The sequence below is a fragment of the Camelus ferus genome, chromosome 4, assembly GCF_009834535.1.
Source record: "Camelus ferus isolate YT-003-E chromosome 4, BCGSAC_Cfer_1.0, whole genome shotgun sequence".
Taxonomy (NCBI): Eukaryota; Metazoa; Chordata; class Mammalia; order Artiodactyla; family Camelidae; genus Camelus; species Camelus ferus.
In genome coordinates, this window is record NC_045699.1 from 42,839,395 (window position 1) to 42,860,331 (window position 20,937).

At 35.9% G+C, this 20,937-nt stretch overlaps 1 protein-coding gene across 7 annotated transcripts in view; it reads left to right on the plus strand.

Annotated features, from left to right (window-relative positions):
• The first annotated feature begins 336 nt into the window (after positions 1-336).
• LOC102504108 (protein unc-13 homolog B) overlaps positions 337-20,937 on the plus strand; it is a 167,050-nt gene continuing 146,449 nt past the window's right edge. For all 7 annotated transcript variants that reach the window (XM_014561924.2, XM_014561932.2, XM_032477923.1 and 4 more), the window contains exons 1-2: positions 337-676; positions 18,176-18,205. In XM_014561924.2, coding sequence (XP_014417410.1) covers positions 655-676; positions 18,176-18,205 — 52 coding nt within the window. In that variant the 5' untranslated portion in view covers positions 337-654. The remainder of the gene's footprint in view (positions 677-18,175; positions 18,206-20,937) is intronic.

Sequence of the window (20,937 nt, forward strand, 5' to 3'; positions counted from 1 at the left end):
AATTATTACAGGTAGGTACTCCGTCAGCTGTAAGGGACAGACTCTTTAAGGAAGTCCAATGGAAATTCTTCAATGAAAATAATCTGTTCTTGGGTGAAAGCCACGCCCATGTAGGAGGAGCAGAAGGCTTCAATTCCCGCCTCGCACAGGTGAGGGGGGGAAACCCGCCCCTCCCTGCCTTAAGCCGTATTAGTGGGCGGAGCTGCCTTCATTCTTTCACTAAGGAAAGAGGAAGGGGACTCCACCTCCTATGTGCTCGTAGTGGGGCGGGGTCGGCGGACTAGGCGTGAGTTGATTGGCTGGGAGGCGGGGCACCCCGGGTTGGCTCCCTCCCGGCGCTCTCTCGGATCCCGAGTGGAGTGAGGGGAGGGAGTCCCGCTCGCTCCTGCCTCCCAGTGATGGCGCCGCGGTGCCGCGCCCAGTCTCCCGCCTGCCGCCCGGTACTCACCGCTATCCGGGGCCGGCTCAGACGGTGAAAATTGGAGCGGGTCCGAGACAGCGGCGGGACGCTGCCTGCGACGGGTACCATGAGGAGCGGCCAGACCCGCGAGGCCGATAGCGGGAGCAGCGGGAGCACCTGCTGAGAGGAAAGAAGGAGCGGCCGGGTGCGGCGACGCGGCGGAGGTTCGGCGGAGGCTCGCCGGCGCCTCGGCCATGTCGCTGCTTTGCGTGCGCGGTGAGTGCGCGGATTGAGGTTGGAGGGCGCGGAGGGGTCTCTACGAGCCTCCAGTGGGCGTTGGATTAACACCTTTTCCAAACTTCACTTCCAGTCCGTGCGTCACGGAACAATTACGTTAACTCATTTATAAACATTAAAAGAGTTCTTTCCCGCTCTCTTTTTCCTCATGCTCCTTTGAGGGGCTGTTACCTCTCCGTTCTGGTGGCCGTGTGACAGTGTTGGCTGGCAGGCCCAGATCCTCTTAAACAGGGACTGTCGCTCTTCTCTAGCGAAAGTGGACGAGCCAGGGACCGCGGAGAGTTGGTGTCTGGTAACAGCAGGCAGTCCTCTGTTCTTTTCTTCCTTCTCCCTGCACCGTACAGCCACAGTTGGCTTAGTGGTAGCAGGTTCTTTTTATCACGCTTTGAACGTGTAGTGAGTGGTACAGCTGTCACATACCTCCTTACAGTGTATTTTTTAGCTTGCACCCCTCTATTGCTTGTCTTTGTCACCTGCGCCTTCCGTGTAGTCTAGGCTAAGATTATTCTCTTATTCGACTTGGAAGGGTGTGTCGGTTTCGCTCCTTTTGGAGCAGAGCATATGAAGTATGATTTACTTCTTTACTCAGCTTCTATCACAGTAACTAAAGGTGAAGGCCTTTGCTGCTTTTCCACTGAGGACGCTTGACCCACCGAAGGTACTTCAAGGCAAGCTTTGGGATTTGAGATGAGGTGCATGGACTTCAGTAAGCTCCTTGAGGATAGAGACTTGTTTCTGAATGGTTTTTGTATTCCAGGTGCCTGACATGGTAGAAGCTCATTGCTGGTTTTGAATGAATGCAAGGACTGTGATTTTAGAGATTATCTGATCAGAAGAAGCAGGGTTTGGATTACCCATTGAATTTCATCCTGGGAAATTCAAGTTACAGCCTGTCATGGTTGAACAAGATGGGATAAGGTGGCTTGATTGTGAGTGAGAGAGAATTTATCCCCAAGAACCTTTTCCTAGTACCCTTCACTGGATAGAGTTCATGTTTCTTTTGGCTCTGTGGATTAGAAGCATTGTTGTTTGTGGTTTCACTGTTAAGTGTTTCCCCCAGCTTTTGGCAAACAGACCTGCTTTCCTGTGTTCTCTTTTACTGTTTTGTTAAATCTGCATTAACTCAGAATGGATTTGGCTATTTCCAGGGATTATGAAACACATAGAAGTTTTCTTCTTTCATGGTTGATTTTTCATTAATGAGAATTTTGCTTTGCTTTTTCTCTCAGCAGCTGGGAATCTGTTTATTCCTTTAGATCCCTGCTGTTGAGTAGCAGGATTTGGGAGAGGTTGGGTTTTGCAATGTCTCTTGGTCAATTTAAATCTCTATTGCTATACCGTATTACAGAGCTAGCCCTTATGAAAGATTTTTCAGGCAGGAGCTCTATTAAACCAGAAATTCCTATTTAATTGAACTTAAACTTCAGAGAAGGAGCTGCGACTGTTTTCATTTGTTCTAAATGAAAGGCAGCTTCCATTTTCTAGAAATTCTGCTATTTAGCTAAGTTCTTTCTCTTTTAATGTTACATTAGTCAAATTTCTCCTTTTAAACCTGGAGGATTAGAGACCAGCAGGTCATTGTCTTTTGAAGATTATTAATTACTGAAACAAATGGCTGCCTTGTATAGAAGTATTCGCCTTAAATGGCAAAGTATTCATCCTGGGGAAACTTACAGAAATGGATCAAAATAAGTCTTTCTAAAATGACATTCTTTGCATTATATTTTGGCAGATAAGGAGCGTTGTTCATATTCTACAAGAAGCCTGTGTAGTGACATTATAGAACAACTAAATTTCAGTTCATCTTGGAGTAGAACTGAGTTTGAAACTTTCCCCATGTAGTTAAAATTCAGTTAACTTGATGCAGAAATTGGTAAACTGGTTTGATTTAATTATTCTCAGATATCTCAGTCAAGAAGTCAATTTCTTGATTTAACCCTTTAATCATGCCATATTGCCTGCAGGTTAAGGGCTGTCAATAATCTGACTCCAGCTCTCCTTTTTGGCCCTATATCCTTGCCTATCCTTAAAGAGATACTTTGCTCTAGCACTAATTTTGTTCATTCCCGCCTTTGCACTGTTATACTTTTGTACCTCTGAAATAGTCTTTCAGATAGTCTTTCTGTGTTTTTCTGCTTATCAAAAAAATATTTCTTTCAAAAAGGGTAGCACAGGGAACTGTATTCAATAGCTTGTAATAACCTATAATGAAAAAGAATATGAAAAAGAATATATATATGTGTATAAATAAATCACTCTGTTGTATACCAGAAACTAACACAACATTGTAAATCAACTATAACTATACTTCAATTAAAAAAAAGTATTCTTTTCCAGCTTAGTCTACTTTTGTTGTTGAAAACTTCCTCAGTTCCTCAATCTGCAGTGATTTTTCTCCTTTACATTCTTTAATCTTTTAAACTCCTTTAAACATAAATTACTTATGGTCTGAACAGTGCCACTAATTTGGCAATGAATTGTGTGCTCCCTAGCCACTAGTCTTGTGCTGTTAGGCTCATGGTGACCCAGACAAAAGAGATAATAGTAATGGTCAGATAGATCTGGAATTTTGTGTCCAGTGAGGGTATTGGATTCTAAGGGACACACTGAGAAACTAGAATTTCTTCAGAGGAGAATAATTAGAATAGTGAAGAAGGTAGAAACTATTTGGGGAATTCAGAGGTTTAGTTTTTGAGAAGATTTAAGGAGAGGATCATAATAGTAAATAAAAATTGTGTACAAAACTGTGATTCCAGGGGATATAACTAGGATGAGTCAACCAGCGATTGAAAATTACAGGAAATTAGATTTTAGCTTAATATAAGGAAGAACTTTAACAGAGTTGTTCTTAACAAATGGAATGGACTACTTAGGCTTTTTGTTTTGTTTTGTTTTGTTTTTTGTTTTTTGGTTTTTTTTGACATAGAATACTTTAAGCAGAGATTGAATGAGTGGTAAAAGGAATTTTGACATTGAGTGGAAGGTTAGACTTGAATCTTAAAAAACTACTCTTTTATAGAATTCAGTTAGTCTGTCCTCAAATATTGGCACAGCTTTCCTCATAATACTGGTATCTTTTTGCTTTCATAGGAGCCAGTACCACTTAAGCAACTTCAGTAAACTACATCATTGATTTCCTTTAAATTTTGATGTCTTGGTATTCATGACTACTTTCTCCAAGCAAAGAAGTGTTTTGAGAATTCATTCTTTTCATATTTCTTTGTAATTGCCACATAATTGAGCTGTGGATTTCTCTCCCTAATTTGAACCAGAACTGACCACACTTGACTTGTTAAAAAATCAAAAACAAAAAATAGTTCTAGGGGTATAAAAAGCACTATATGCTAGTATATTGTTAATCATAGAGAATTGAGAAAATGCAGAAAAGAAGGGAGTGGGTATAGCTCAGTGGTAGAGCACGTGCTTAGCATGCATGAGGTCCTGGGTTCAATCCCCAGTACCTCTATTAAAAAAAAAAGGAAAAAAAGTTCAGAAAAGTATAAAAAAGAAAATAAAAATCATCATGGTCCTATCACTGCTTCAACACCATTGTTAAGTGTTTTGTTCACTGCTTTTATTGTTTTGTTTTTATTATAGAGGTAATGTATATGCATGATAAGAAATTCAAACAGTTTAGGATATGAAGTAAAAGGAAAAAATTCTCCTGTCTCCATTCCCTGTTCTTACTCTCTAGAGGTTTACTGTTTCTTGCCCATCATAGACATTTCATTACATGAGTATATAGATTCTGTATATGGATGTATACAATATTAATCAACTTTTAAAAACTTAATAATGCAGTTTCCTGTCAGCTTATGTGAATTTAAATTATTCCTTTTAATGGCTGCAAAATGCTATTCCATTATTCATGCATACATAATTTAACCAGTTTCATTTTGATAAACATTCAGAATTTGTTTTGCTGTTATAAATTTTGGTATTATAAACAGTATATAATTTATAGTTTATAATTTTGCTATTATAAACAGTGCTACAATGAACATCCTTGTCGATAGTTTTATTATGTTTGTAGAGCTCCAGTCAGCTTTACAGCTGGACTTTCTGTGTGATTTGCTCATTGTTGTTTTCTTGGTATAATAATTACACTCACCTGGACACATTAGCAAACCAAATGCCTCAGCATCTCTCAGGCCAGCAATCCACCATTAGAGGCAGGTCCTTCACAAGTAGGTAATATTTTATGCTTACCAAAAAGACCAAAGACTCTGGCTCTTTTAAGTTTGATGTATGATTTCCATGTACTTTTCTTGTTTCACTTCTTTGTATTATTTAAAAATTATTTTCTATATTAAGCATTTATTACTTGTGTTTTAAAAACAGAATAACAGTGCCATTAGTGATGAGAACTATAGGAAGTTGATTTATATTGTGACTTGCCCTTAGAAAAGCTTATCATAATTTATCATCACTTATCAGCCATCTAATTAACTGAATGGTTACTACTGGGAAACTCTTTGAAGGTGAACTCTGATGGACACTCAGGACACCTAATGATTGTGGGTTAATTCTAGCCTGAGAGACTCCAAAGATAGATTTTGATTTATTACCACTGTGAGAAAGTAGAAACAGTAGTTTTAGAGTTTTCAGATGTAAGAAGAGATAGGTCAAGTACTTTCTTCTCACCTTATTTACTCAACATTATTGTCATCTGCCTTAGCTAACAACTTGCTGCTGGGTTTTCATCATATCATGGTTCGAGTAGTCCTTGCCCTTAGAAGCAGAGTTGCTGCTGGGTTCCTTTCGCTTAGCTATGTTATCAGGAAGTTGATTGTGCTTTGTCTGAGCCAGACGGCAGTGAAGAGGGAAAGGACCAATTTCCCTTGCCATAGATAGCTGTTGTCACAAATTGTTCGCTTCCTTATAGACAGTACATTATGTAATATCTTAGTTTCTAGAAGTGGGCTTTTTGGAAGTTGCACTCTTTAGGCCAATAGGTTGAGTGTATTTTACCTGTGCTGTGTATTTCAAACTTTGCTATGTGAGTTTGTTTAAAGTTTGGGCTGTGCATCATTAGTAAATATTTGTTGAGTACTTTTTCTGTGCCTGTTTATGGTACATATCTATGTAGTAGATAAGAGCCCAAGGAATCTAGATAGGCTTTAAAACATCTCCTTTCTTATATAAACCCAGAATCCACTGGGACTATTAGGTTTGACTTGGGATAAGCAGAATAAGTTAAGTTCCTACTGGAGTGGGGAAATTACTGCACTATTTTTTCTAACTTTTAAAGAAAGATTTTTCAAGTTTGGGAGCTTTTAGTGGACTGTCTTTATTAAAGGTCAGGGAGGATTTGGTATTTGTATATTAAAAAATTTTTTTGCTGACTTGCATGTATAGTAAAGTACACAGATCTTAAGTGTATGGTCACTGAATTATCACAAAGTGAATGCACTCATATGACCATCACCAGGTCAAGAAATAGAAGCCCACCTTACCTTTCCTCTCAGTCATTACTCTCTCCCATTTTCCCATTATCTGACTCCAACACTATCCAGTAGTTTGCATGTTTTTTAAAAATTAATACACATAATTTTTTTTAGAGCAGTTGTAGGTTCACAGCAAAACTGAGCACATTTTGCCAGTTTTTGAGCTTTTTTAAAGTTGAGGTATGTTGAGGGGGAGGGTATAGCTCAGTGGTAGAATGAGGGCTTAGCATGCATGAGGCCCTGGGTTCAATTCCCAGTACCTCCATTTAAATAAATACATACATACATAAACAAATAAAACTAATTGCCTCTGCCCCTCCACCCCCCAAAAAGAAACAAAATAAATTCAGGTATAATTGAGATATTGAACTTTTCATAAATGGAATTATACAATATTTCTTGTGGGCTGACCGCTTATGCCTAGCATTGTGCTTGTCAGATGCTTCCACTTGATGTATATAGCAGTAGTTTATTGATTTTTATTGCTGTGTAATATCTCATTTTATGAATATGCCACAGCTTATTTACCTCTCCTGGACATTAGTTTTTTTTCCATTTTGGATTATCATTTATAGTACCACTCCAGATATTCTTATATTTTGTATCTTTTGGCCCTACCTCATATGTATTTCTGATGAGTATATGTATATCTGGGATTAAAATTTCTCTGTTATTAGCTATGTATATGTCCAACCTTAGTTGATAATATAAAACAGTTTCCCAAAATCTGTCAGTTTACCTTCCTTGTAACTGTATTTCTGATATTCACTTTTTTTTTAAAAGAGAATTGAATGGCCCTTAGTTCTCAGCATTTGGCCAGGCATTAATACATGTTTTTTTACATGTTAATCCTGTAGGCTTGATAATGTCTTTTTTTTTTTTAATAACCTGAAGAAGTCCATTATGCTCAAAATATCTCACATTTCAGAATAAAATTTGAGGCCCTCACTTTATTGAAAGAAATATAGTTCATGTTTACAATGCAGAAAAAAGATAATAACATAGCCCCTGAATTTAGTGGTATTACATACTTTTAAAAGGAAATATAATTTTTCTAAAGAGAGGTTATTCATTTAACAAGTTTTTATTAGGTACCATTAGGCACACTGAGAATGTAGAGGTGAACAAGACAGATCTGGTCTCTCCTGTCACAGAGCTTTTGTCAGTAATATAGGCCAAGTGAAGATGACTTGAAACTATGGGAAAGTGTTAAGGTAAAACAAAATAAAGACCAAAAACCCAAAATCACTTAAAATGGTAACCCTCAATACCTCTGTTAATATTTTAAAAAACTTTTTAAACCAAAAATCACTTAAAATCTTATCCCTCAATACTACTGTTAATATTTTGTTTTTTTAACCTTTTAATTATGGAGAATTTAAAACATAGGAAAGTAGATAGAACATAAAACAGTATAATCAATCTGTAGGCTCCTGTTATCCAGATTCAACATTTTCATTTTTAAAAAAAATAATTCCATCCATTCTTCCTCCTTTCTATACTATTTTGAAACAAATTTGTACACTGTATCACTTCATCTATAAATATTTTAGTGTGTATCTCCAAAAGATAAGGATTAAAAAAACATAGCCACAAAACCACTATCACATTTTAGAAAATTCCTTAATTCCATTAAATATCTGGTGTTTGAATTGGTTCATGAATGTTTTTTTCTTTTTTACAGTCGAGTGTTTGAATAAAGACCACAGTTATACCCACACATTGCTATTGGTTGTTAGGTCTTTTTATGTCTCTTTTAATCTATAGGTTTCATCTCCATCTCCCTTACACTTTTTTGTTCTTTGCAATTTATTTGTTGAAGAAACTGGATCATCTGTCATGTTTCCCAGTCTGGACTTTGCTGATTTGTATTTCTGTGGCATAGTTTAACATGTTCTTCAGCCTTGTAGAAATTTCCTATAATGTTAATGTTAGATTTAGAGGCTTGAGGTTGTTCTTCCTTTTCTTTATTCCTTTCTTTCTTTCTTTTTTTTTTTTTTTTTTTTTTTTGTGACACCTACTTCATGGGTGGTATTGGGTCCTTCACTAGAAGACCCAGACTGTCTAATGTTCTCCCTCTCTCTTTTTTGCAGTGTTCAGGCCTGCTGATGCTTTAGTCTGTCAATTAGGGGCTGTAAAATAGTGACATTCTAACTTAATTATTCCTTCACTTTTTTAGTTGGAATATTTCAATAAAGAGAAATCATATTCACTATTTAGCTACCAAATGAGTTTTTATAAGAAAATCAGGATAAATGCTTCTTTCTTTTTATTTACCAATTTTGAAAATAGTGATTTGGTCCCTTCGTGTCCTCCAACAGTGACCAATTAGTTGCTGTTGTTTTCAGTATTATTATGAAGTCATAGATTTAAGCATATTTGATGTGCTTTAATCCATGTGGTTGTTAACTTATTGATATTGCAAATTGTCCATCTTTGGCCATTAGGAGCCTCTCACTGTTAGTATTTTGACATACATCTTTTCGGATTTTCCCCCATACAGTTACATACTGTTTGACCATTCGCCCTGTCCATTTTTCTTTTTTCATCGAGCTCCATTTTCACATGGTTTCTCATGTCAGTAATTAAAAAAAACTTTTTATCTAGAAATAATTTCAGACTTAGGGAAAATTTGCAGATATAAAAATACTACAGAGAACAATCATTTAAGGATAAGTTACAGACATTATGGCTTTCTACCCCCAGGTACTTCATAGTGTATTTCCTAAGAAGAAAGTGACATAACCATAGTACAGTTATCTCTTTTAGTAAATTTAGCAATAATAACAGTATTTTTAGTCTGCTATTTATATTCCAGTTTTGTCAAATGTCCATTACAGCATTTTTCTCTTCCTAGTGCAGTATCCAGTCTAAGAGGTGGTATTATGATTAGTGGTCATGTCTCTTTAACTTCCTTCAATATGGAACATTTTTACAGCCTTTAAATTTTTTTTAAAAATTGGCATTTTAAAAAGACTACAACCCCTCTCCTTTTCTAGTGGAGTGTTCCTTATTTGGGGTTTGTGTGATATTAATGATCCTGTATTGGAGTACTACATAGTTGATGGTGTGTCCTTCTCAGGGTATCACTTCAGAAAGCACACGCTGACTGTCTTTCACTGGTGATGTTAATTTTGACTACTCAGTCAGATATTATTTGATTTCTCTCCTGTTTATTCTCCACTCCCCTGCAACTAATAAATACCTTGTGGGAGACGCTTAAAAACTATTTAAATATCCTGCAAATAGGATTGTTGTGAAGATTAAATGAAGTAATATATGTATCTCAGAGTGTCTAAGACAGTGTCATTGTACAGGTTTGTTAAATTTGACTCTACCCAATGAAAGCACTGCTTTACTGTGTGTGTTAATCTGGTGACCATGTGTAGGTTGAATTAAGTGGGGAGGAAGTTAGAGGCATTTAAGTTATTGCAGGAGTAATTTAGATTGAACATAAAGGAAAATTTCTTGGTGAGATTTGAACTGTCAGAGAAAAGCAGTGAAATCCATTTTCCTAAGGTTCTGGAAAAATAACATATTTCCTTCTGTACGGAATCCTTAAGTGTAGCTACTCCTGGTAAGGAAAGTTAGATAAACAACTTTGCATTTCCTGCTTTATTGTGGTCTTTTCTGTGGTTAATGAGAAATGAAATAAAGATGTAGGCATGTGGTAGAATTTTGTGTTCAGCTTCATAAAGGAAACTGTTTCATTCTTCTGTTTGTCTTCTTCAGTAAAAATGAATTGTTGATTCTCAAATGTAGTCTCCAAAAGCAACTATCCACCAAACATTTAAGAGAAGCCCATGACATCAAAGGAAAAAGAGTCATGGTGGTTTCTTTTTTGGTGCTAGTGAACCCCATAGTGATAAAATATGTGGTGAAAATACAACAGGAGAAAGTTTGTGCTAGGGTGTATGTTATACAAACTGTTTTCTCCTGAAGAATTATCTGAATAGGGAAAATCAGTTCTTAGTCGTTTGGAAATAAAGACATCCCTTTTTTCCCCCTGGCGCTGCTTCTGTTTCTTCTATTTCTGTGCATTAAGTACTTAGTACTTATTTGGGACTGTGGAGAACAAATAGGCCTGTAGATTGTGTTAGGCTATTAATTTTCTCTTGCAGCTGTTTATTAATTTCTGTAGTGTTTCACTGTGTGTGATATTGAGAAGAGGCTAGAGGACAGGGAGTAAGGAAGATCTGTCTAGCAACTGAGGAGCTGGGCAATGGAAAGGTAATTGCTTTTACATGTGATTCAAAGTGGGATAAAGATGATTCCAAGGGCTAGCTCGTTTGTTTTCTGTCAATTTTGAGCCAAATTTGTAGAGACTTCATCTGCAGATGGATGAAGGAAATCTGCTTGCCAAGGAGAGGGGGGTAAATGATACAGATATAAACCTCTGTTCACCTCATTTCAGCCATCAACATCCATGATCATATCATAGAACATGTCACTATGTGGAATGGTGGTCTGCTTTTATAGGTTTTTTTGTATGATCACTTATTTATTTGTTTTTTAATTGAAGTATAGTTGATTTACAATGTTGTGTTAGTTTCTGGTATACAACATAGTGATTCAGTTATATATACATATATATTCTTTTTCTTTATAGGTTATTACGATCTATTGAATATAGTTCCCTGTACTATACTCTGATTTTATAGTTTTAAACTTCACCACCTGACTATCTGATTATATTCTTCAGTCTGTCTGTCTAGCTTTTATTCTCAGTATACTTTACTAGAGTGGTGCAGATGTTAGAAATTTGGATTTAGGCAGACCTGAGTTGGTGAATATATCAGCTCCACTGCTTATAAGTTGTATATCCTTATATGTGTTACTTAAACTGATTGAACCTTGATTTGTACGTCTTTAAGATTCATATATCCATTCAAAGTATTTATGAAGCTCCTATTCTTAATGGAGTTTCATTCTATTAAAGGACAATACACACAAAAAAGTAATATAATTTCAGATAATGAGTACAGCGAAGATGAAGAAGTAGGATAAAGGGATTGAGAGTGATCCGAGTGGGAGAGCTATTTGAAGTAGTGTTGTACAGGAAGGCCTCAATGAGAAGGTGACATTTGACCTGAGACCTGAATGATGAGAAGGAACCATGAGTCAGAGATCAGAGGTAAATTTTTCAGGCAAAGTGAACTGGAAGCAAATACTGTGAGTGGAAGGAGAAAAAGAAGGGGTTATTGGAAAGAAGAGTGACATACAGCATTGGAAGCCATTGAACGATTGTAAGTAAGAGTGATGCTTTGATTTATATTTTACAAATGGTCAGTATGTGGTGAATGGATTGGGGTAGGAAGCCATGGCTAGCAACACTGGAAGCAGGTGCCTGCTTGGAGTGTTCAGGTGAGAGGTGGATAGTGGCTTGTAGTACTAGAGATGGTGAAAGTATCTATAGCGAAGTATTGCTGAGGTAATTGTAAAAATGATTAGTACTGTTCGAGGAATAGACTGAGCACTTATTTTAATATAGAAATAGTATTAATGGTCTTCCTCCAGCTCTATGACATCTGTTTAACTACGTCAGGAAGTCATCCTAGACTTCTTTGAGGAAGAAAATACATAGAGAGGAAGGAAAGTTGTTAGGTTCAGTTGAGTTTACGGTGTCTGTAAGATAAATTGTCTATAAAATATGTTGAGTTTAGAAGTATCAGTCTCGTTGCAGATGACTGCTGAAAATGGTACCAGAAAATGTAGGTTCTATAGCTTAACAGAGAAACCTGTGTTAGAGATAAATATTTAGGAGTTGTAGGTAGTTGGTAGTAAAATCAAATAAAATAGCTTGAATAAAACTGCATATAGAGGATAAAAGAGGAGAAAAATGAGCTTATGTTGTAGCTAAGAGAATGGGCAGAAGAATTGATAGGTATGGTCAGAACTGCAGGAAAATAGAGATGCTGTGTCAGTGTCTGAAGTCTAGACTAGAAGGAGTTTGAAGAAGGAATGATCAGATGATAGAGATGGAAGGTACTGGTTGAGGATAAAAAAAATTACAAGGTCATTGGATTTGAAAACTAGAGCAGTATGAGTGTAGGCATCATATCACAGTGGTTGAGGAGTATTGGAGAAATGATAAAGTGAAATCAGCAAGTATAGGCTACTCATTCAGAAGTTTTGCAGTAAAGGGGAGGGTTGAGAGTGGTCTTTAGAAAGAGCAAATTTGAATGTTTGGAGCTTGAAGGGAAGAGATCTGTATGAAGAACAAAGTCAAGATGAAATGGGGGTAAGTGGAGAAGATAAATGATTTCTTTGTAAAGTGAGGAGGTGAGGATGATTTAGCAAGCTTAAAGAGAGTGCTAAAGGTTTCATTCATTCATTCTTTCAGCAGTTATTATGCCAGGTACCTGGGGCAGGATTGTGATTTTAAAAAACCCCTTGCCTTCCTGGAAGTTGTATAGGGAGGGAGCTAGACATTAAGCAAAGAAGAATCATACAAATTAATTTAAAATTACAACTAGGAAAAAAATACAATGATGATTTGTGCTATAAGAGAGTACATGTTGTTATGAGACCATGTGATAGGGAAAGTTACCTACTCAGGTCAGAGAAGCCTTAACAAATGAAGTGAAGATTGAACTGAGATCTGGAAGAAGAGGAGGCCTTAGGCAAGGAAAGAAGAATATTCTAGGCAGAGGAAACAGAATGTGCAAAGGCCTTGTGAGGAGGAGGAGCTGAAAGAGGGCAAATACAGCTGGCATGCACACAGGAAGGGAAAACTGGGTCAGGATGAAACTGGGGAGGTAGGTAGGACACAACCAGAGGGCCTTGTGGGCCACATTGGGGTGGAAAGTTAGTGAGAATGAGACTGAGGGGGAGGGGCAGAAGGATAAAAATTTATAGACTGAAGCACAGAATTTGTAATTGGATTTGAGTTTGAATTCTTTTTTCTATCACAGAAAACTTTTGGCCAGCCTCTTGACTGTTAAGCCACAATTAAAAAATAAGTGTTACTATTTGTTCAGTGTACCTCAGAGTTGAGAATTAAACTCTAAATGAGATCATGTGTGTAAAATTCCTTTGTAACTATAGTCACTTTTATTCTTGGCTGTTCCCTTTTATTCCTCTATAGAGGCTTAAGTATTCTCAAACTTATTAACAAAGAGGATGTGATCACGTCCATAAACATTTATTGAGCACTTTGCTGTGGGTGAGGCATTGAACTAATTACCAGGGTATAGAAACATGAGTAGGAAATGGGCCTTGTCCTCAAGAAACTGAGAGCCAAGATGGGGAGACAGCCATATGTAGAACTAAATATGTTGCAAGATACAGTGTGGTAATTTCTAAAATAGAGGTACAAAATAAAATGGGGTTCAGAGATGGAGTGTTTGATTCCAACTGAGAGACAGAAAAGGCCTCAGCTGGGAGAGGAAGAGGAAGGAGTAAAGGTGGAGTCAGGTTTTTCTTTATGATGTCATTAATTGGGATGGGAAACAAAGAATAGCTTCTAAGGAGATGATGATTTTGGTTTTGGGTGTGTTAAATTTGAGATGCTGCCAGTCTGTCCACATATTACAGTTTGAAACATGACTTGGGAGATCAGAGTTAGAGGTATAGATTTGGTCTATTCTTTGTGGATCTGTTGGGTGGAGGAATGGTGGCAGGGTAAACATTTACTCAGCATCATCATAGTATACTGCATTTTTATCAACTGTAAGATCCCAGAGATTGTAAGAAGTATCATTTTATGTATCATAAGAAAAAATACTATTGATCTATGATACATCATTGATTGTAAAACACATTTTGATTTCAAAGTTGTTAAAATAGGAGAAAATGTCCTATCATTTTAGAATCAATAGAATACTGAAGCTAACATTTTATGAGCCCTTACTCTTTGTCAACCTCTCTGCTAATAGGCAGATAGGATTAATAATTTAAGTCTTGTAATAACTTTGTTTATCTTTATTATTCTCATTTTACATATAAGGGCATTTGGCCCACGGAAGTTAGTACTTTTATGTACTGTAAACGTGAATTTATATTTTTCTGACTAACTATAAACTACAAACTATAAAATTAATAATATACGATAGTGCTTTGAAACATGAAAAAGTCTTATAATAAAGTTTAGGGGAAGATGGTTTTGTGCACTGTTGGCTGTGAAACAGTCTCACTCTAGCTATGGTTTCTGTTTGCTTAGGATGTTTTCAGGGGCAACATTATAGCAGGTGTTTTATAGACTGGAGAGTTCATTATGGCTCTAGTTTAATAGTGTTCACAACTTAAATTCCTTTTTTTTTCCCCTTGGGAGGACCTATAGTATAATGGAAAATCCAGGATTTTGAATTCAGGAGAACTGTTTTTTGAGTCTCACTAGGTTAAGACTAAAATTTTCTCTCTTCTCTTAATTATCTTTTGTCAAGTGGGCAAGATGATACTTGTGCCACTGAAATACAACTACTTTTCATGTAAAATGAGAAAGGTAGTCATTATATTGGGACATTATATACTAAATCAACTTAGATAAAATTGTAAATTTTCCTACTTGGCTAGGTCTGGCAAAGTCCTGGTTGGCTGTTCTTAGGCAACTGATACTAGAAGATTTTAGCATCTACTAGTCTTGACTGTATCTGACTAAGAGAACTATCATGTTGGAATATCTATCTATCATTTAGTGTATGTATTAGTTTTTGTTGTGGATTCAACGGGAGTTTATTCAAGAGACTAAAGTTCAAAGTTTGTCCTGTGCTCTGTATCAAATTAGCCTAATATGCCTTACTGTTTTCATCTGAAGCACAATACAGCCTTAAAGAACACATATTAGACATCATTGTATACACTATATTATGTTGCTTACAAAGATAAGCAGTTGTGGTCCATTCTTCAACCAGTATGCAGGGAAGACAGGTATGAGAGACTAACTGTGATATAGGACAAAGTATGATGTGACATTATAGACTAAAACTAAAATAGAACAGATTTCATCTAGGGGATGGTAGAGAAAGCTTTGGTGACAATTTATTTTCCTCATTATAATAAGAGCAATATATGCTCACTTTGAAAATTTTGGAAAATACATCAAGAGAAAAAAATTGTAATTCCATCGGTCTTCTCTGTATTGTGTTTATATACGTAAACTTTTTTCCTTTACACAAAATTGTATTATACTTTATATACACTTTACCCTGATTTCTTTTTCCTAGTGGAATATTACCATATAGAGTAGAATTTGACATGGTTCTCTGGGTTTATATCTTTAATTTTTGAGAACTGGAAAGAATCTTGTAGAAGCGTCTAGTAAGCTAAACCTCTGGTAAGCTAAGAGGTGCCAGTGTAGTGCTTCATTTGAAATTATGACAGTTTATAAGTTATTTGAAAATGTGTATAAAAACCCAAATAAAACAGACAAGGGAATGTATTAATTGCTGCATCAATGATTCCAATCTGCTTACAGTTAAGAGATCACTATAATGAAATCACAAGAAATCACTGAAATGAAATGACACCAATATTTGATATTTGAGGACTGTGTCTTTGTGGTGTCAGTATCTGTTGCTTTCATTGGAGTGACCCAGCCATTTCTATCAGAACGCCAATCTAAAGTCACTTACAACCTTTGTTCTCCTTTTAGGGTATTAACAGATGTTTCTTGCTATAATCTTTAAATGCTGTTTCCATCATGTCCTGAAAACTTGCTACCTTTCTTGAGGTCTAGGGCTCTACTTTTTGTTACAACTGGAGAAGAGAGGTAAGTTACTAAGAACCACACCACATGTGTGTACGTGTCCACGTGTGTACACACACACACACACACACATACATTAATGACTTGAATTCTAGCTTGTAGCTAGTTTGAGATATCTTAAGCAGGACCACAGAATCTTTCACATAATAAGTAATGCTCAGTAAACATTTGATTTTGTTTAATGTGTGTATATATCTGCTATATATCAGCAATTTAATAACCTGTTGGCTTCCCTATGGGATATTTAATGGATTTTAATAAAGACCAAGAAGTAGTTATGATTTATGTGCAAGATAAGAGATTTTACTATAATGGTTTTACTATAATTGAAGTTAAAACATTAAGCTGAATGACTCAAATAATGTCCAGATTTTCCTTTCACTGTACTGTAGCCTGAACAAACTGTCTAATGAAGGAATTAGGTGGATAGATGGCTAGACTGACCTTGTGCTGTCTGTATAACCAAGCCAGAATTATTTCTGATAAACAGTAACCATAGAAATCTGATTGTGTGTTAATGTAAACTCTATTCCAACTGAGGTGTATTTATTTAGAAAACATTTAAATATATATATTTGAGCATTTGTACATGCTCATTTATAACCTGGACTCTGTTTACTTTAGAATTAGTCATTGGCTTTGTTAGTTAAAGTTTGACGTAAGTAGTTGTTTGTCTTTTGGTTTGAGAAGTAGCTTTGATTCTTTGAGAAATTAGGTTATTTTTTCCCAAGAACAGGGTAACATAGTTACGTATACTTCATCAGTATTCCCTTTAAGTTTTGATAAATAGATATGAAGTAAAGTGGAAGCTTAGCAATGATATTTAAAGACTTTCAGAAATGTTTATGCGTGAATAAAATCAGATATATATTACTGGTTTGCAACTTGGTTTTGTTTACTCTATGCACATCACTATATTTTTCAGAATTTTCCTTTGCTTTGGTTCGTGTGGGCATAAATTGAAGCATTAGCTGGTTCAGTTGGTGTGGATTTAGTACTAGTACTGTATTGCAGGGAGAAAGCTGTGGACTGCAGGAAGTGTGGGCTTTTGTCATGTTTTTTGTATCCAGTTTAAGAAATCTTTGCCTAACCCCCCAAGGTCATTAAGATTTTCTCTTATGTTTTCTTCTAGATGTTTTATAGTTTTAGCTCTTATATTTAGTTCTAGTAGTAATTCATTTCAAGTTAGATTTTGCATGTGGTATGAGATAAGGATATATGTTTTTATAATAACATTATACAGTCGATTTTATATATTTATATGTATATATATTTTAGTCTATTGGTCTATGTCTATTTTTGTGCCACTGCCACACTGTCTTGATTACTGTAGCTTTTACAGTAAATCTTGAATTAAATGAAATTATTGAAGAATAATTGGAAAGGGTAATTGACACGAGACCACAAGGGGCAGTCCAGAGGAGACATATTTTGATTCAATAAAAACAAATGGATTTTAGCACTAAGTGCTGCTAAATGGAGAGGAGAATAGAGAGGACCTTGTCAAAGGTACTGAATCACCCATCTCTTGGAAAAAGCAGGGCTTGGATGTCAGCTAAGGTGAGCTTTCAGCTGTAATGCAGGGCAAGGAGAATGGCAGATCTGTACTCTGAATATCTTTTTCAGGCATTATGTCTTGGAATCCCCCCTCCCCCCACCTTTTGGCACTTAGCCCTAATCATCATTGACAGAAAGATAGCTAACGCTTTGCTTTCTAGAGTTTAGCAGTTTTCCTGCAGGTATAGTCTTTGACCTTTCCTAAGAGATAGCATGCTAGAATCCCAGTGTGGGATTCTATCTTTTGCAGTTCTCCACTGAGGTTTTGGAAACAGAGTTCTTTGTGATCATTTGGAAGGGAATTCTTGAGATCTGCTTATTCCCAGAAAGAAGTTACTTCTCACTCTTGTTTAAAACCTATTGTCTAGATTTAGCCTGCTGTGCCCTTCTCTTGGCCTGAATGGAATGAGGGAATTTTCTATGTTGGGTTTTAAATAAAGAACATAGATAATTTAAACCTTAAAAGATAAATGACATGAAATTGGTTGCTTGCCACAGGAGTAATTTAGTTCCCTCTGCCTCCTTGTTAGGAGGCTGTGAGAGATTTCTGCATTGAGTATGAGATTAAATTGGATTACTTTTAAGGGATGTTCTAACTCTCTGCCTTCAAGCTTTGATCAGAAGTCCCAGCTTTTTTTCTCTAATGATTTAGATGTAGGGCTAGATTTTTAAGTCTAATCTTGGCACATAGTAGTTACTCAAGAAATGCTGGTTAAATAAATTAATTTGCAAAAATTCTTCATGGTGTTCTTTTTTTCTCTTTTACAGTTAAAAGAGCCAAATTCCAGGGTTCACCAGGTAAGGCTGGCCTTTAATTATTATGTCCTTCTCTCCATACTTGCTATGAATTAAGAGCAGTCTTTCAAAAAAGCATTAATTTCATTTGATTTATTAACTTAAATTCACTAGCTTCATTAAATTATTAAAAAGCAATATGGGGAGATGTTGGTCAGAGCGTACACAGTTTCAGTTATGCAAAATAAATAATTTCTGGAGATCTAATGTGCAAAAATGTGTCTATAGTTAACAGGTATTACACTTGAAATTTGCTAAGAGGGTAGCTCTTAAGTGTTCTCAACACCCTTCTCTGCCTCCCTCCCCAAGAGAAAATGATAACTGGGAGGTGGTGATGAATGTTAATTAGCTTGATTGTGCTGATTATTTCATGTTGTATATGTATATAAAATTATCAAGTTGTACACCTTAAGTATATACAATTTTAAATTGCCAATTATACCACAGTAAAGTTGGAAAAGAATCAGTGCTGTTGTAAAACATTAAAAAAATCTGTCTGTGTCTATTTAGTGAAAAGTTAGTCTTCTTACTTCTTGGCCAATTCATTTCTTCTCAGAAGTAACTGTTTTGAAGTTTTTATATACCTTTTCAGACTTTTTCTGTGTCTGTGCATGTATACACTAATGGATCAGCTTGTGCAACCTGCTTTTTTTCCAACAACATATCATGAAGTTCTTTTCTTGTGTATGTGTATGTGTACATATATCTGGTTCTTTCTTTTAAGGTATTCTACAGAATTTTGTTGCACCCTAGGTCCCTCATTGAATATTTAGGTCATATGCTTTTTTTTCTTTCTATTGTAAGCAATAAATATTCTTGTGCATTTATCATTGCCTGCTTTTGTAAATGTATCTGTACACTTGAGTTGAGAAGCAGAGAATTGCTAGGCCAAAGGCATGTATTTTAAACAAACTTGATAGCTGCTGCCAGATTGTGCTTCTGAAAGTTTTTGCTAGCTTACGCTTAGACCAAAAGTATATGAATGTTTATTTTCCCAAATCCTTATCAACATTAGATAATATGAAACTTTTTAACCTTTGCCCATGTGAAGGTGAAAATGGTATCTTCTTGTTTAATACACATTTCTTTAATTGTGAATGTCAAGTTACAAAGACTTAGTTTGGTTTCTTCTGGGGCAAAAGGAGGGTACTAGGGATTACTGGGGGTAAAAAACAATGATTGGGAACCTAAGAAAATCTAAAAAACCAAACAAACTTTGGATATAACTGGAACTAAAGCAGTTTCTGAGCTTACTACTCTCTCCATTGGCTCCGGGTGAATCTGTGCTGCTCTCCTTTCTCTTCCAGCTGGCTTTTCATGCTTGTCTTGCACACAGCCCATAATGGCTGCTTCAGAGGAATGTATATGCCTCTCCTAGCTTCGGCACCAGTCAGTTGTTACTATTTCTTGGTTTTCCCTTTTTCAAATCTTTTGAGAGGAAATCATAATGGTCTCAGCTTTGGGCCAGCCCATGGATTGCTGACTGCTTTTGGGTGGCATCTACCGTGGGTCTGGTCAGCTATGGTGGGATACAGGGAATGGATTATAAACTCCTGTGATAAAAAATGTTGCCCAGTGGTCTACTGCATTGCTACTACTGGATATGGATGGGGATTCCCTCATGTGGGTGGGCTTATATCCTCATTGATCTTTGGTATAATTGTGGTAAACCTGCCATGCCTAAGTATAAAGCTAACATAATTAAAAAAATTCTATAGTATTTTATAATTTTCAAAAGTTTCACACAGATTATTTCATACAATCCCATAGTAACCCTTTTTCTTTCGTGCATTGCGCCTCCTCCCTTACCTCTCCCCACTGGTTAAAAAAAAAAAAAACATAATTTTTAATGATACTTAAGAGAAGGTACATGACATCTCTAACATTTTCTCACATCTCTAACATTAGATAATCATTTTAAGCAATCTGACAATTTGTTGAATCAAAAATGATAGTCTTGTAAAAAAAAAAACCTGATAGTCTTTTTTTTCATTTTATAAAGTTACATAATAATCATGGCTGACACAAAGGTAGTAGTGTGGATACAAAATGTACTGTGTTAAGCAGTAGGTCAAATTTCTGAATTTTGAGTTCCAGGTCACCTACCTTTGTTTAGTATTCAACTTAAACTCTTAGGTTAGAGAATTTCCTTTTCCCGACTCTGGGATAATACTTCTTTTTATGTAAGTTGTGCTTTTAGGCCAACCTGAATTGAACAAGCTTGAAATCTACTTCCTTTATGAGGATTTTTCCTCAATTCTTGTCCTTGTCAACAATGAGAGGTAACTCTTTCCTCTTCCGCAATCCTTTACCACTTTTTTTATTTCTACATTTTATTAAATTTACATATCTTTCCTACAATATTAATTAGATTATTTTTTCAGTCTGCAGGTGGGCTATAAAATCAGTTTAGTTGGTTATGATTAATATTTTAATTAAATAAGTTAGAAGAGGAAATATCAATGTATCACATTTTACATTTCATCAAGCTTTTGTTTTCATTTATATGTGTGTTTGTGTATCCAATGGTCAAATATAAAATATATTTCTTAAATTTGAAAAACACTGTTATAGACTATGCTTTTGAGAAGAGTATGTATTTTATAATTTTTTATAGCTCTATGCTTAGAGTGATGCTATATTGTACAATATATAGTTTCATTTTTTTTTCTACATATAATACTGTAATTTGGACATTACTTAATTCCAAGGGCTTTGTGAGATTGGGGAACAAT